We start from the raw sequence: 14886 nt of genomic DNA, 5'->3' as shown, positions 1-14886 counted from the left end.
AAATCGCTACACACGCATGCTACAGCGTTTATGAATTGAAAACGATCAAGTGTGTTTCCGCTGCGACCGGCGGAGGTCGCCGATTACAGTCCGGGGGCCTCGCTTATCAATCGGTGCCGAGGAATCGAACGTGCGCGCGAAAGCTGAAAACCGTGTACGACCGAAATCGGCTCAAATTGTCCGTACGCACGCGGGCGCGCCTGTGGCGGGAAAAAAAGGAAAAAAAGAATTGCGCCCCATCGACAATCCATAGAAATAACTTGATGGGATATTTTCACGGAGACGAGGGGCCGTGACGTCGGCTCGCCGCGTTGGAATCGCGGACAACCGGCGACGAAGCGAAGGGCCTTTTTTTTCAGGGCGCTGGCGTGATGTCGCAAAGGGAGACCGCGACCAAACGCAAAACGCACTGTTCGATGTTTTATTGCAAACGCGCGCCCGATTCTCGCCGCGAAATCGGCTCACGGTTACAAATGAGACTCGCTGATGTATTGTGAAGGCGAATTTAGGGAAATTCTCGGGGGCGAGGCGGCAGGCTTCGGGAACGCCGCAGCAAATAAAGTGGCGGGAGGTCACCGCTGCAGTGAGTTCGACTGGAGAGGAAATGGGGGGAAAAAAAATATATATATCCAAATAATTGCGCCCGATCGTCACACGGCAATCAATGTAGTTTAGCATCAGATGCATCTCCTTTGATCGATCCATGAATGGACTTTATTTATCCCGAGGGCGACTGAAAAGCAGGAGGCGTGTCATTCAAAAAGGATTGACAACACAACAACAAAGGCAAAGCGGAATCCATCATGAATGGTTGAGAACGAAAGGCGACTTCTATTCGCCACCTCGCGCGTCGCTGCATTTCCTTTTCTCGTGAGACGTTTTTGGACGGGTCACACGACACGCTTGAAACCTTTCAAGCCGCGTTTTGTGCGTTCGCAGCAGTCGCCGAGCGAGGTCGCAGTTCGTTCAATACAAAGAAGACGAACAAAAACAAAACAAATGGTGGCGGCGCACTGGGCCGAACGTCTTGGTCAGATATCACGACAAAGTTGACGCAGTTCAGTAATTCCATTGGAAAAAGTGCCACTTGTAAAATGTATATATTCGATATGAAATCACAGACTGGAGATTTCTTTTGATCTTGACGATCGTAACTGACATAGGAACCAAAGCAAAGAGCAAATTCCAGCCCAATTGTCGACTGCGATATGACAAGACGCAAGCTTGTGCAGCAAGAACCGACGCGAGCAGAAGGGCGAGCGCGAGTCCCGAATGACGGAACTGTGCGATGAATAAGAAACGATGTCACAAGGTTTTGCTGTTTATGACGAGCTCAATGACAAAACGATGTCATAAGGTCTCGGGTTAGCGACGACGCGTCAGTTGAGCGATCGGGCTCCTTCGCGCCGCAAGCGACCGGACGACAGACGACGGGCGCTGACGTGGAGAAGCTCGCAGACGCCGGCGGTATGTGATGACAATGATCTGTCGCGTCTTTGTTTGTTCCGCGCTGAAAGACGTGCGTGCGCGTCGTCAGTCATCCGGGTCACGTGATCCACAAAGGCAACAGGACTGTTCTCGTTTGTTGAAGACGTTTCACCTTTAGCCCAAAGGCCGGTGTGGAGTCCCCCTCTTTACGTACGCCTGGGCGGCGGCGGTCGACGGCAGCCGTCGCCGCCCGGTGTGCTTCTGAAACGACCACGCCGCACGCTAATCGGCGTGTCGCGGCGGAGTGAGGCGAACGAGGCCCGTCCGACGTCGGGACGGTGCCTCGAGCCCGCTCCTCTCTTTCGAGACGGACGGCTCGTTTTACTCCGCTCTCAAAGCAGCGGAATGTGGATGTCGTCGTCCTCGAAGGAATGTAACAAACGCAGCGGCGATTCCGGACCCGACGAAGCCGCCCGCCGAGGGCGCCGAGACTCTCCCGTGCCGCGAACCGAGCTGTTTTGCCACGAGACGAGCGGACGACCGATCGGTGCGCGGACGACATCGACACTGGCCTCTCGTCCGCCGACCTAGGAACCCACCCGCTGAGGCATAAGTGGAGCGACTCGACACCTCAATTTTAGACCTGCGCGATCCGTTCGGATCGAAGGTGAAATGTCTTCAACAAACGAGGACGGACGGGTCCAATTGCTTTGATCCAACCTTTGCAGATTGCCGCCGACGGACGGGAATAGCGACGTTTCGTCTAACAGGCGATTTGCACTTTTGTTTTGGGGTCAAGGTCGTCCACCTCACCTCAAGTTCAAATGCGAACTCAAGCTGAAGAAAACAAAGTCGATCGAGCATCCTCGGAGCTCGTCGGCCTCTTCGAGGTCCGATCAGAACCCGAATTCGTCCGCCGCGTTTGGGAGGAAACGCTCGGCTTGTTTCTGGATCGGACCGATGAACTTGGCAAACGCCCGGTCTGACCTTTCCGTCGTTCTGCACGATGGCTTCCGTTTCACAGCGCCAACGAGATAAAAACGCAACGTACGTGTTCTCCAGTCGCCCCAGGCCCGTCGAGAGCCGCTCAAAGTTCAACGCGTCCCCCGCGGAAAATCCTCAGTACGGAAACATCGTGTACGATCGACGAGTCGTCAGGGGAAATGCTCACGGTCGAAACGCGTCGCCGGCCAAGACGACGGCGCGCGCGGCCGACGTTCAACAACAGCGCGGGTTCCGGAGGAGATCGGTGGACTTCGTGAGGTCCGGGGACCACGTGCGGTTCAAGACTCACGACAACCCGCCCGGTCGAAAACACGTCGACGTGCAAACCGAGTCCTTCCTCGAGGAGCTGAGTCACATCTCGGTGACGAAAGATATCGACTCCCAAACGGATCGTTTCCTGGACAGACCGGCCACGCCGCTATTCATACCGGCCAAATCGGGCGAAGATGTCGCGACCCAAATCAAAGACGGGGAGTTGTTTGACTTCGACAGGGAGGTGCAGCCCGTGTTGGAGGTCCTGGTGGGCAAGACCGTCGAGCAGTCGCTCCTGGAGGTGATGGAGGAGGAGGAACTGGCCCGCTTGCGGGCCCAGCAGAGGGCCTTCGAGCAGCTGAGAAATGCCGAGTTGGCCGAGGTCCAGCGGCTGCAGGAGCAGGAGAGGCGTCGCAATGAGGAAAAGGAGTGTCGGATCGCCCAGCAGAGGGAGGCCGTGAGGAAAGAAAAAGAAACGGCCGAGATGATAGCCGCCCAAGCGTGCGCGCAGCAGTTCTTGTCCAAGCTCTTCCCCGCCGTCTTCGCCTCGCTAAGGAGACACGGCTACTTCTACGACCCCGTGGAGAGAGACATTGAGATGAATTTCTTCCGGTGGCTGATGGCCGAGGTTAACGACACTCTGGAGAAGAGGAACTCTGCCAGGCTGCTGCTGGACACCATCATCCACGATATCGCCCTGGAGAGACGGGAGTTCTTCAAGGATCTCGAGTCGCGGCTGGTCAAATCGGACAAATAGACGAAGCGGCGACGCGGGCCGTCCGGCTCCGCGGCCCGCAGAGCCGTGGCTTTTCCCCAACCGAATCCGAGTCGACGCGGCCGTCGGCGTACCGTGAAGCGCTGTGTTCTAATACTGGGCCTCGCCACACCAGGGACGTGGCTTTGTTTGTCGTCGTCGTCGTCGTCGGTTTGTTTTTTCGCTTTCACCTCGCGAGCGATACAAATGCCGTCTGGCGGCGGTCGATGCGACTCGGCTCACTTCGCAATCAGCGGGCGGCACTTTGGCAACTGGGGAGGCTTCGAGCCGTTTTTTGCCACCTCAGCCTTTTAGTCTGCTTGTTTAATGCTAATTAGCATCTGTTGCGCTGCTTTAAACCTTTGAAGCAAAACAAACCGCAGCAACATGTACACTGACAATATAACACTCAAGTGTATCTATGTATCTATCTATCTATCTATCTATCTATATCTATCTTCTCCTTCTCCTTCTCCTTCTCCTTCGTGTCGAACAATAGCGATGAGCTGAGACGCTAGCCGGGCTCGCTCTCAAGCGGGATCCATAAAAACGCCTCAATGAGCAGCATATCTAATACTGCCCCCAGGTGGCCAAGGCGGGCACACCAGGAGCAGCAGCATCCAATAAATTGCAATGTGACAAATCGTTGAATTCCTTTTGATTGATGGATTGAATCTAGAAACACGACAGTCATTCCTAAGTCCATTTCAAAGAAAGGAAAAGCACATCAGTCGTATTTTTTCAGCAGTTTACTTGTTCAAAGGGAGTCGGAAGAAATCCGAATAAACACCCAAAAAACCTTCCTATAAATGTTCCAAGAGGACGGACGGCTGGACGGATCGATTAAATCGGATTAACCTAGCTGATTATTCATCGGCTAGGTTAAGTCGAGGAATTGGCAATCCGTTGAGGACTGAAGAAATGTTTCAGCCTCGTTTTAGTTTCCGAGCAGGATGATGAAAACAAAGGAAGGTTTGACTTTTGCTCCCTGTAGCTAATAAACACATACGCCGGCGCGCTGCGTGGCGCTCGTGCCTCCTCAACATCAGATGCCGCCCAGTCACGTTTGGGGCCAAAAAAGACTCGCACAAAACTAAACTTCTGAAAGAAGATGTGATCTAACTCAAGTGCAGACAAAACGTGACTCGTTTGTGTTCAACTTCCTGCGTGTTTCAAATTGCCTTCCGATCTCCCAATATCGTGTTTTGTCGTTTGCGTGACCATCCGAAATGCAATCACACATTTGTTCCTTCCTCAGTTTCGTTTATCTCGGCCGCGAGCTCGTTCTCCCGCGCCTCTCCTCTCCTCTCGCGTCACTCGGCCAAACAAAAAGCAAATGCGCCCGTCGGGGTCGGGGTCGGGGGGGTTGCCCAGGCGCACATTTTGCATCCGCCTATTTTTGAAGTCAATTTGGCCGAATTATACCCCGCAAAAATTCTAAAGGTGGAATATGGCTTTCGCGGTAACGTTCCGTTATTCCAGCAGACAGAATGAGCTAAGAACTTTGACGCCGTCGTGGCCGCTGTGCGTTGCCCTGGCGACGGAACGTTGGCGCGCCTCTGTACGCTAAACGCGGAAGCGCCGCATGCGTAGAGTCCGCGACTTTTGACAGGAAACGTTGACATTTGGCTTTTCGTCGAAGGCTTCTCGATGACGGCCCTTCTCGCCAGCGCCCCGAACCTTTGACCGCAATCTGAGCAGGCAAAAGGTTTCTCTCCACTGTGGCTTCTTAAGTGTCCCTTCGAAGAGAATCTTTGGCCACAATTTGAGCAGGGAGAAAGTTGTGTGTTCTCATGTGTTGTTTCAAACTGCTGTTCGACGCAAACGTTTTCCCACGCCGAACCTCGTCTGTCCGAAGACGGTCAATCTCACACTTTTTCCCCACCAATCAAATCAATCCCATCGGTCTGCTCCCACGTCGTCTGTTTTGTACGCACGCTGAACCGATTTCAAGTGGTGAAAATGTCCACGAACTCTCTCGAACGTCTTGCAAAACTCCGCCTCTTCTCGCTCCACGGGAGCGGTGCGGCGTTACGTCGCCTCGACGTTGAAAGTCTGGATGCTTTTTAGACAATAACCGGTGAAAACAGTGAAGTTAGATGCATTCGAGGCCTGATTCGTTCAAATCAATTGTTGTAATGGTGCAGCAGGAAGCGGTCAGCCGCGAAGGTATGTGCACGCACGTTCGTTTCCCACATTTCAACCGCTTCGTCAGCTCATCATTCTTTTTTTTTTTTTTTGCCTCACTCGTCGGTCTGGGAAGTTTAAAAAAGTGTTTAGGAAGACAATGTAGCAGTTCATACTGTATGGTCATTGCAAATAGATGGTAGCAAAGCACTACTTTTGTCTCAAGGTCGCTGCCAACTCACTTCAACAGCAAGATGCCACCGGACGGCGCCACGTTGCGATTGTAATATCCACAAAAACAGCTTACAATTGTCGATTTGAGTGAAATGAGTGAAGTCTTCGATGAAAGGACCGAAAATGGGGCCGCTACTTCCTGAAGGGCCGCAAGATGGCGCCAGTTGCCGCGCTTGAAAAAGGATATTTCGTGTCCACGACCTCGGTCGACCTCTGGACTTTGCATGCATCCGGATCAGTTATTTGTGTTCATCGGAGACAAAACTCGGCCTGAGCTCATCGAAGTCGCCTCGACGCCGATCGGTTTTTGGTTTTTGTCGGTTTGGCAGCAGCGAACCACAAATACGAAGCACACGACAATTCGTCGGTCAAAACACCGGACGGGAACAACACGGCGGTGAGTCGCCGAGTACGATAGACGGCGCGGCGGTCCACTCGCCTGACTTCGGCGCGGGTTCAGTTCCCGCTCGGCGACGGCGCGAGCGGTCGTCCGTGTCCAGATGTGCCCCGGACCGACTGGCGACCGGTTCTGGGTGTCGTCCGGGATGGGTCCCGGTGCCCCGCGACCAGGAGAGGCGGTGTTGACGATGGACGGCCGGACGATATTTGCGCTCGTCGTAACAACTGCCGGGTTTTCCTGGTGACCGCTGCGGACACTTGAAACACGAAATATGTCGCCGCGTCTTGCCGGCCGGTGCGTGTCGCTCGCCGGTTGTCGTTTTTCTCGCCGTGCAGCGCCAAGCTGTTTGTGCCCCCGTTAGAAGCGCGAGCGTTTACGTCCCGATGACACGTGTTCGCTTTCCGAACTGCTGAGACCTTTGCGAATGAGTGATCGGTGCCGGGGCGCCCCCGGTGGCACCTCGAGGGCGAAAAGATCCGCGCGGATCACTTGAAACCTTACTCGTGGCTTTTGCGGGCGCCGGCGTTCACTGTTGTCACCGTCCCGATCGGCGAGCTGGCGGTTTTAAGCCCCGCCCTCTCAGTCCGGGCTCCGATCGGTCGGCTTCGTCCAGCGGGTTTCAGTTTGAATTCCGCGATCGTCTTACTAAACATCGTACGACAAACGACACGCTGCCACTCGACAATACTGGCTTGAAGCACTTTTTATTTGGGGGGAATATTATGAATCAAATAATAAGTACATACGACTACGTACAGTTTAAATAGTCACAATAACGTATAGGAAAGAATAAATCATACTTGTGAATATGAATACAAAATAAAATCGTGCACCGTGAATATAAATACAAATATAGCAAATGAATATTGTTTGAAAAGTTGTTTTATTATCTCCGCAACCTAATGCCAGGCGACAGGAATAATGCTAACGCGAATGCTAACGCCCCCGTCCTGAAATGTACACCCTAATATTCAAGTGCAGCACAAATATTGGGAATATTCGGAAATCTTCAGAAGCGCTCCCAAATGCGTGATGCGGGCGTACCTCATGAAGTGTCCGCCGGGTATTGGATTCTCATCGTAGCGACAACCGCTGGATTCAACGATCACGCTGTGCATCACGCGCGGTGCGGCCGATTGCTGTTTTCGTTGTGTTGAACTTTTACGAGCGTTTGCGGTTGGAAAGTAAGATTTCTTTATGTCCTTTTCCGGCATTCAAGCAGCGTCCACGTCCAAGCTGCCGCTCGTGTCGCAGTGCCGTACAATCGGAACGAACGCGCCGCCTCGTTCTCGAGCAACACTCGGGCCTCCTATGCTACTGTACCGGTTGTTCCGCTCGAAGTTCGAGAACCGCCGAACGCAAATCCGAACCCGAACGCTCACAACAACAACTGCGTTGATAGAAAATGGTCCGATATTGTATCGGCCGCTGAGGCTAATGCTAATGCTAGTCCCTAATGTTTTGGCCGCCTTCAAACATTGGGGACAGCTACACGACGGTGTACCTAATGGAGTGTCCGCCGACGTCTCTGTGGAGTGACGTCACGCCGGAGGAGCCGTCCGACGACGTCACAGCCCTCATCGGGAGACCGAGCCTCCTTTGCTCGTGTGCGCGCGTGCACACGCTCGGCGAGGTTTTTGGCGCACGGAGCCTCGCGGCAGGACTCGCGCACATCGACCCGGACCCGGACCCGGACCGAGCGTCAGGAGAGCGAGCGGGAGCCGACCCGGATGAGCCAGGACCGACGCCGCCGGGCGGGCTCCGTGCGGGCCACCGGGAGCTAGGGGCCGCCCGGCCGCGGACGCTCTTCCTCGGCGGAGCGGAACTCGGCCGTCATGGTTCTGGGCAAAGTTCGGGCGCTGGCCGTGTCCTTCGACACGCCGAACGAGAGCGAGCTGCCGGTGTTCTCCGGCGGGGAGCTGGTGTCCGGCCGGGTGCTGGTGGAGGTGGCCGGGGACTTGCGCGTCCGCAGCCTGGACGTGACCGCCCGGGGGGTCGCCAAGGTCCGCTGGACCGAGTCGCGCAACGCCGGAGCCAACACGGCCTACGCGCAGAACTACACCGAGGAGCTGGAGTACCTGCACCACCGGGACACGCTCATCGGCGACGAGCCAGGTGAGGAGTCGGGACCGCCGCCGCCGCCATCGTCGTCGTCGTCGTCATCCTCATCATCATCATCATCATCACCACCATCACCACCACCACCACCACACAACAAAACGGAAATGTTCGGAACCGAGTGTGCTTGGGACTTTGTGGACTTGCACGCAAACGTTACACAAAACGATGACATCAAAAACCAAAAGAAGGAGACGAGGAAGAGGAGGCAACTCCCTTTTGTTTGCGAGAAGCGGTTCAAACCTGATCACGCTGCAAGGGCGCAGGGAGGGGGGGGGACGGGGACGGGGGCGGGGGGGGGGGGGGGCTGTGAAAAAAACAACACAAATCGTCACTCGAATGGATGGACGACGCCAATTCGGGTCGGGCGCCCTCATTTCAAGTTGAACGAACAACACAAGTGAGGCTCCTCGCTGCACTCGAGGCGCCATTCGAATGAGTTCAAACATTCGAAGCACCCAAACGAGCAAAGAAGGAAAAGCAAGCGGAAGGCAACTCCAAGGACTTTTGGGGTCGATTTCGCTTTCCTCAGCGGCGCGTGCGCGACTTTGAAGGACAAAACGCGTCGATGCTCGTCGCGCGCAAAACATTCTTGAAATCTTTCCGAACATCCTCATCCTCATCCTCCAAAGCACACGTTTGCACCGATTTGCAACCCAGCGAAATGCAAAACGAGAAGCTTCGTGTCGCATTTCCACGTTTGCGTAAATCGACTTTCGGGGCGGACTTGAAACTCCAATTCGGGTTTCGAGACGAGCGCTGAGTTTCAAAGTCGCTTTCGCCCAAATTGGCTTCAGAATGCAAAAGTTGCCGGTCGAGGTGCGAAGCGGCCGTTACGGTTCCGCTTTCGGAAGTCGCTCAAGGTTTCCTTTCGATCGGGACCCGAAAGGTTCGAGGGAGGCGTGACGTCACTAGAGCGCACTCGCGCCGCGACGCGCGCTCGGGCTCCTCCTCCCCGTCGGGAGGTGGGCGGGACTCGTCAGGGCCTCGCGGCCAATCGCCGCGCGAACTGGTCGCGCAGGGGGCGGGGCTGGGCTCGGCTCGGCGGGGAAGAGGCTGCTCGGGCCGGTTGGAACCGGTCCGCGTCAGACCGCGCCGCTCCTGCCTGCCTGCCCGCGCGTGCACGACACAGCACGAGGAACTGGCGTGAGTGAGCGCGCGAGGCGCGTGCACGGCACTTCCTGTGTCAACAATCGGAGGAAAACTGCAGTTTCTGACTCTCAAACTCAAGTTGCGTTGATGTGGGAGGAAGGCGAAGGTTCCGCATTTGCGCTTCGACACAGCGTCGGGGTTCGCGAATCACCGATAAGGCGCGACAGTGGCGGAGGCTTTGAGACAAAACTTTTAGGCTTGCACATTGCGCTTCACAATTATTAGGGCCTCGAATTGGCGTGGCGAGCCAGCGGTAAGGTCTCAAGCCCGCCTTCGAGTCTGAAACAAAGTGTTAGCGTTTTCATTCGGGGTTTCAAGTCCAAGTCAGTCTTTCAAATGAGGGTGTCGAGTCACAGCTGAGCTCTTTTAAACCGAGGTTTAGATTTGAAGCGCTGTTAAGGTCTCGAGCCCGGTTTGGGGTTCTGAAGAAGGACTCGAGGTTCAACGAGATTTTGGGGTTTTCGGTCACGGTTGGGGTCGGAGATGTCGAGCCACCGTGAGGTTTCGAGTCGAGGTCGGGGTTTGGAGCGCAAACGTTCGGCTTTCGAGGTAGGGTGCCGAGCCGGCCGCAAGTATGGTTTGCGGCGCGGAATTTGGGTCGGACATCGAGGTTAGGGTTTCAAAAAAGGCCATCGAGTCGGGTTTGTGTTGATGTTTGCGGCGACTGTTGTGTTTGTTGCAGGCGATTCGTCATCATCGGCGGCGGCGGACGGCGGCGTGAGCGTGCTGCGCGCCGGCCTGCACGAGTTCGCCTTCAGCTTCCACCTGCCGCACATGTGAGCGCGCGCCGGCTCTTTCGGGACTCGGGACTCGCGGCGTACGGAGACCGAAATTCGGTCCGGTCTACGTGCGTGAAGTACATCGATACTGAAACCGAGCCCGTTTGCATTTTTCGAGCCGCTTTCTTTTCAAGAGGAACAAAAGTTTTCTTCGACGCGGATCGGACGTCGGCTTCCGTACGGCCGCCGATAGCGGAAAAACGCCGATAATTGACAAGTGCGGATCGAGTGCTATTAAGCGTTCAAAAGAAGAAAGAATCCAAATAAACGGAATGGAAATCTCCAGACGGGCGAACCTGCGGGTGGCGAACCGTAAGTACACGACGACATGCCGACGTGACGTCGTCACTTCGGGCAAAAAGAGAACAAAAACATGGCGAAAGAAAACAAACACGCGCCTCCCGACGTGGTCCGTCGCTTGCCGAGCTACGTGCGCTAACTTCGCGGCGGAGGCGCGACGATTCAAACGTTCATTGTAAGCCACGACTCATCCATGACGATCAACTTAATCGACAACTATTTTGATGACCGATGGATCGTTTGGCGACCTCGTCGAACTTGTCCAAATCCTCGGGACTTCGGCCGATGACAGTTCTCTGATTTCTGTCGTCCTCCGTGTTCGCAGAGATCGGAGAATATTTACTGTCCAGAGGCTTACATTCTGACGATTTGGTCTCTCGATGATTAATGGACAACTATTTGGATAATCGATACATTTGATCGTGGGTTCGTCGTCGATTGATCGATGAATTGTTGCACCTCTAGGAAGAACGATGCAAACTTTGGCACCTGATGCAAGAAATCGTCTTTTTGTTTTGTTTTGTTTTGTTTTTTCTTCCCCCCCCATTTTCTGAAAAATCGTCATTTCGGAGTCGCGAGCATTCCGCCCGACGGCGACGAAACGTCCGAGATCCGGAGTCGACGCGCTTGACGCTCGCCCTGTCACGTGTGCGCGCAGGGCGCTGGCGACGTCGTTCGAGGGCAAACACGGCAGCGTGCGCTACTGGGTGAAGGCGGAGCTTCGGCGTCCTTGGATGCTGCCCGTCAAGGTCAAGAAGGAGTTCGTCGTCTTCGAGCACATCGACATCAACACGCCGCTGCTGCTGGTAGGCCGCCCGCACGCAACCCGCTGGGGTTTCGAGTCAAGTTAGGAAGGGCGGGCTTTTAAACGCACATTTGGACTTTCAGAGGAGGGTTTCGAGTTAAGCTTACGGTTTCAAATGAGGGCTTCGAGCCTGGGTTAGAGTTTTGAAACAAAGTATTGAAGGAAGGAGTCGGGTTTCAAGCCTGGGTTAGGTCCTCAAAGTAGTTCAGGCTTTCAAGCAAAAGTTGGGGTGGCGAATTGGAGTGCGGTTTGTGCTTTCAAATGAGGGTTTGAACGCTGTGTTGCTCTTCTTGTGGTTTTTGTGTCATGTGGTGAGGCCCCTCAGGCGGGCAGCAAGGAGAAGACGTTGTGCTGCTGGTTGTGCGCGTCGGGCCCCATCTCGCTCAGCGTCAAGGTGGCGCGCAAGGGCTACACGCCAGGTAGCGCTCGCTCGCTCGCCGTCCTCTCGATCTTCCCCGTCGTCACGCGCCCTCTCCCCCGCGCAGGCGACTCCATCCAGATCTTCGCCGAGGTGGAGAACTGCTCCGCGCGCGCGGTGGTGCCCAAGGCGGCGCTGTACCAGACGCAGACCTTCTTCGCCAAGGGCAAGGGCAAAGAGATCCGGCGGCCCGTGTCGGACCTGAGCGGCGAGGCCCTGGCGCGGGGCCGGAGTCAGAGCTGGGACGGACGCGTGCTCAAGATCCCGCCCGTGTCGCCCTCCATCCTCGACTGCCCCATCATACGCGTCGAGTACGCCCTCGTGGTGAGACCGCCCCCGAAATCGCCGCCCAAAAGCAATAAGCGATCATCCGAACTTCACACGGAAGACATTACGGCGGTGAAGGGAGACGGCGGCGAACATTCCGAATGAAAGGGATTCATAAATACACTAAGATCCAACAATACATGAATACAAACACAATCGAAAAGCAAATATATTGCAATCGAAATAGAACACGCACAAAAACAACACTCAAAAGAACGTGAAAAATAAAAGGGGAAAACCCAACTTCAACATGAATTCAAAAACAAGGAATTCAAATGATCACGAAATAACAAAAATCAATCACATCTCCCTCCGGGCGCTCCGGTTTCCTCCCACGTGCCAAAAACATGCGTGCGAGGTTGATTGAAGACTCTAAATGTGTTTGTTTCTATGTGCCCTGCGATTGGCTGGGCACCGTGCGTGAGGAGAAGGCGGAAAAGAAGATGGATACTAGAAAATGGGAAAAACAAAACAGAAAGCAACCCCCCCCAAAAAAAGAGAGGCCAAAGAAAGTCTGCTTGAATGCTAACAATTCAGTCGCTAACAATGACGCCGACCTTTCAGATTTGTTGGAATTTAAGCATAATAACACATCACCGTTTGTTGGAAGTGTTTTACAATTCAGCCATCGAATTGTGCTATTCTGTTAGCAACATTAGCTTAGCATGCTAATTACACACCGCTATTAGTTCTTCGCGTGCAAATGAGACCAGCGTCCCAAATCACGAACATTTGTTTGAATCTTCTTAGAATCCGGTCGTGACTGTGCTAACCTGCTAGCAACATTAGCTTAGCATGCTAATCATATCATCTTTTTTCGTCCCTCTAATCTGACGTTTACTGTCAAACTGACACATACAACAAAAGAGAATTAGGCATTGCGTATTTAAACAGAAAACTGTTCAACCAAACTATATCACCTCTGGTAGCTGGATGCTAACGCATAATGTGAAACGCCATCGCTGGGATAGCAAAAATCTGCATCCATGTCATAGTTATTTCAAACAACTGCTACTTTAACAGCAACACGTCCAACCAGAGCACACACACCGAAAGCCGCACGCATATATTCTCTGACCGTGTCATTTGTTGTTACGTTAGGTGTACGTGGACGTTCCGGGCGGTCTCAACTTGTCGCTGTCGTTGCCGTTGGTAATCGGGACCATCCCGCTGCACACCGCCGCCTCTCGCACCGCCAGCATCAGCAGCCGCGGCAGCGCCTCCAGCTGGCTGGCCCTGGCGGAGCGCCCCGAGGGTAAGAGGCCGTGCCTCCCCTATAGATCAACATATAATGTACGCGTTTTAATGCTGAACGATTTGACGGTGTTCGCAGCTCCGCCCAGCTACAGCGAGCTAGCCATCCCGGAGTCGCACCGCCGCCGCTTCCTGCACGGCGTCCCCGAGCGGGAACGGGAACGGGAACACGCCAGCGCGGCGCTGCTCACGTACATTACGGAGTTCCGATACCTGCCTCCGCCGCTCTACGCCGAGGTAAACGTGGACGCGCGTCCCGCTGCTGCTCCGACGATTGACAGCCCGCTCAAACGTGCGGCTGCCTTTTGTCAGAGTGCCGCGTGTTGATTGGTCGACGCACACCGTTGACTTGAGCAAACCATGTTTGTTAGCGTTACGGCAACGTGGCTAGCGTGTATTTTAGCATTGGTTAACATTTTTCTCCCAGCGTTCTCACTTGTGTGGCTAACACGTTTGTTAGCATTTGTTAGCCACAATGGGGAAAATGCTAATAAACAAGTTAGCTTTTGTAGTTTAAAAGATGTGCATTTTTTCTAATATATATATATATATATATATAGACACACACACACACACACACACACACATTTACATTTGCTCAACCTTTGTAAACATGTTCTTTTTGTTATCAACGTGCATCCCGTCGCCCCCTTCAGGTGGACCCGTATCCGGAGCCGGCGGACCCCGGGCGGCCCGACACGTGCCCGCCACGCCGATGAGGGAAAACGTCGAGCTCGTCGTCGATCACGTGACCGCTCGACGGTTCGATGGCCGGAGATTCCCGACGGAGGGCCGCCGCCGCCGCCGCCGCCCGCTCGCCGCCTTCCTTCCTTCCTTCCTTGCTTCTTCCACCGCCGCGCTCTTTGCACACGTGCACACGTCTGTAAACACGCCACCTAAGACCCCCGACCTTTAACCCACCTCACGCACTCGACAGTTTGGAAGTCGGCAGCGAAAAAAAGGCTGACGTGGTTGTCGCCCGATGCGCTTCAACTTCAACGTGTGAGTGTGGCAGAGTCGACGGGGGCACGCGTGCGGGCGAAGCTCGAAGCACAAACGACCAACTGCAAAGAACCACAAGTCGCCTGTTTTGATGTTTGCTCCAAGCAAAAATATTATTATGCAGAATAATAGAGAATCTTTTTTTTTTTACGACAGCGTCCAAAGAACATAAAAATATTGAAAAAAATATAAAATGTTTACAAAAGAGAACTTCATCAAACGTCCTTCTTGAAAGTTTGACAGATGACAACAGTGCAATATTTTTCATATTTTTATATTTGTCCATTTTGAGCACAACTTTTTCACATCTGTTGCTCTTTCCATCTTATGTGCTTTATTATTATATTATTATTGTGATAATCTTGCTGTCGTGATCAACCTTTTTGATAGAAAAATAAAAGTTCATTTTATTGAAAAAATGTTCACCTGCATATCTTTTTATTTCAATTATTCAAATGTGCGCTTCAAATTAGAGAAAGATTCAAAGTAGGGTTTCGAGCAGTGGTTATAGTTTTTAATTTGAGTTTGTAA

The 14886-nt window shown here is 53.7% G+C and overlaps 2 protein-coding genes across 4 annotated transcripts; both read left to right on the top strand.

Annotated features, from left to right (window-relative positions):
• Nucleotides 1-29: 29 nt before the first annotated feature.
• On the top strand, nucleotides 30-4051 carry LOC133413478 (radial spoke head protein 3 homolog). The gene has a single exon (XM_061697934.1). The coding sequence runs from the start codon at nucleotides 2435-2437 to the stop codon at nucleotides 3440-3442; it is 1008 nt and encodes a 335-aa protein (XP_061553918.1). The 5' UTR covers nucleotides 30-2434; the 3' UTR covers nucleotides 3443-4051.
• Nucleotides 4052-5347: 1296 nt separating this feature from the next.
• On the top strand, nucleotides 5348-14162 carry LOC133413453 (arrestin domain-containing protein 3-like). 3 transcript variants are annotated; one of them, XM_061697881.1, is made up of 8 exons: nucleotides 5348-5608; nucleotides 10153-10246; nucleotides 11208-11355; nucleotides 11671-11773; nucleotides 11840-12096; nucleotides 13201-13354; nucleotides 13433-13590; nucleotides 14010-14162. In XM_061697881.1, exons 1-8 carry the CDS (start codon nucleotides 5539-5541, stop codon nucleotides 14070-14072), a joined length of 1047 nt encoding a protein of 348 aa, XP_061553865.1. In that variant the 5' UTR covers nucleotides 5348-5538; the 3' UTR covers nucleotides 14073-14162. The 3 variants fall into 3 exon arrangements, with proteins under 3 accessions (XP_061553865.1, XP_061553862.1, XP_061553863.1); XM_061697879.1 differs by lacking the exon at nucleotides 5348-5608 and adding an exon at nucleotides 7957-8315; XM_061697878.1 differs by lacking the exons at nucleotides 5348-5608; nucleotides 11671-11773 and adding an exon at nucleotides 7382-8315.
• The last annotated feature ends 724 nt before the right edge of the window (nucleotides 14163-14886 follow it).

Source organism: Phycodurus eques, chromosome 15 (assembly GCF_024500275.1).
Source record: "Phycodurus eques isolate BA_2022a chromosome 15, UOR_Pequ_1.1, whole genome shotgun sequence".
NCBI classification, from domain to species: domain Eukaryota; kingdom Metazoa; phylum Chordata; class Actinopteri; order Syngnathiformes; family Syngnathidae; genus Phycodurus; species Phycodurus eques.
The sequence above is the reverse complement of the archived record's forward strand: the minus strand, read 5'-3'. Positions and strand labels throughout refer to the sequence as shown.

Coding starts and splice junctions, on each gene's coding strand:
- LOC133413478 (XM_061697934.1), top strand. CDS start 2,435: ATGGCTTCCGTTTCACAGCGCCAACGAGATAAAAACGCAACGTACGTG.
- LOC133413453 (XM_061697878.1), top strand. CDS start 7,657: ATGTTTTGGCCGCCTTCAAACATTGGGGACAGCTACACGACGGTGTAC. Junction 8,316..10,152: donor GCTCATCGGCGACGAGCCAG/GTGAGGAGTCGG, acceptor TGTTTGTTGCAG/GCGATTCGTCATCATCGGCG. Junction 13,355..13,432: donor CCTGGCGGAGCGCCCCGAGG/GTAAGAGGCCGT, acceptor CGGTGTTCGCAG/CTCCGCCCAGCTACAGCGAG.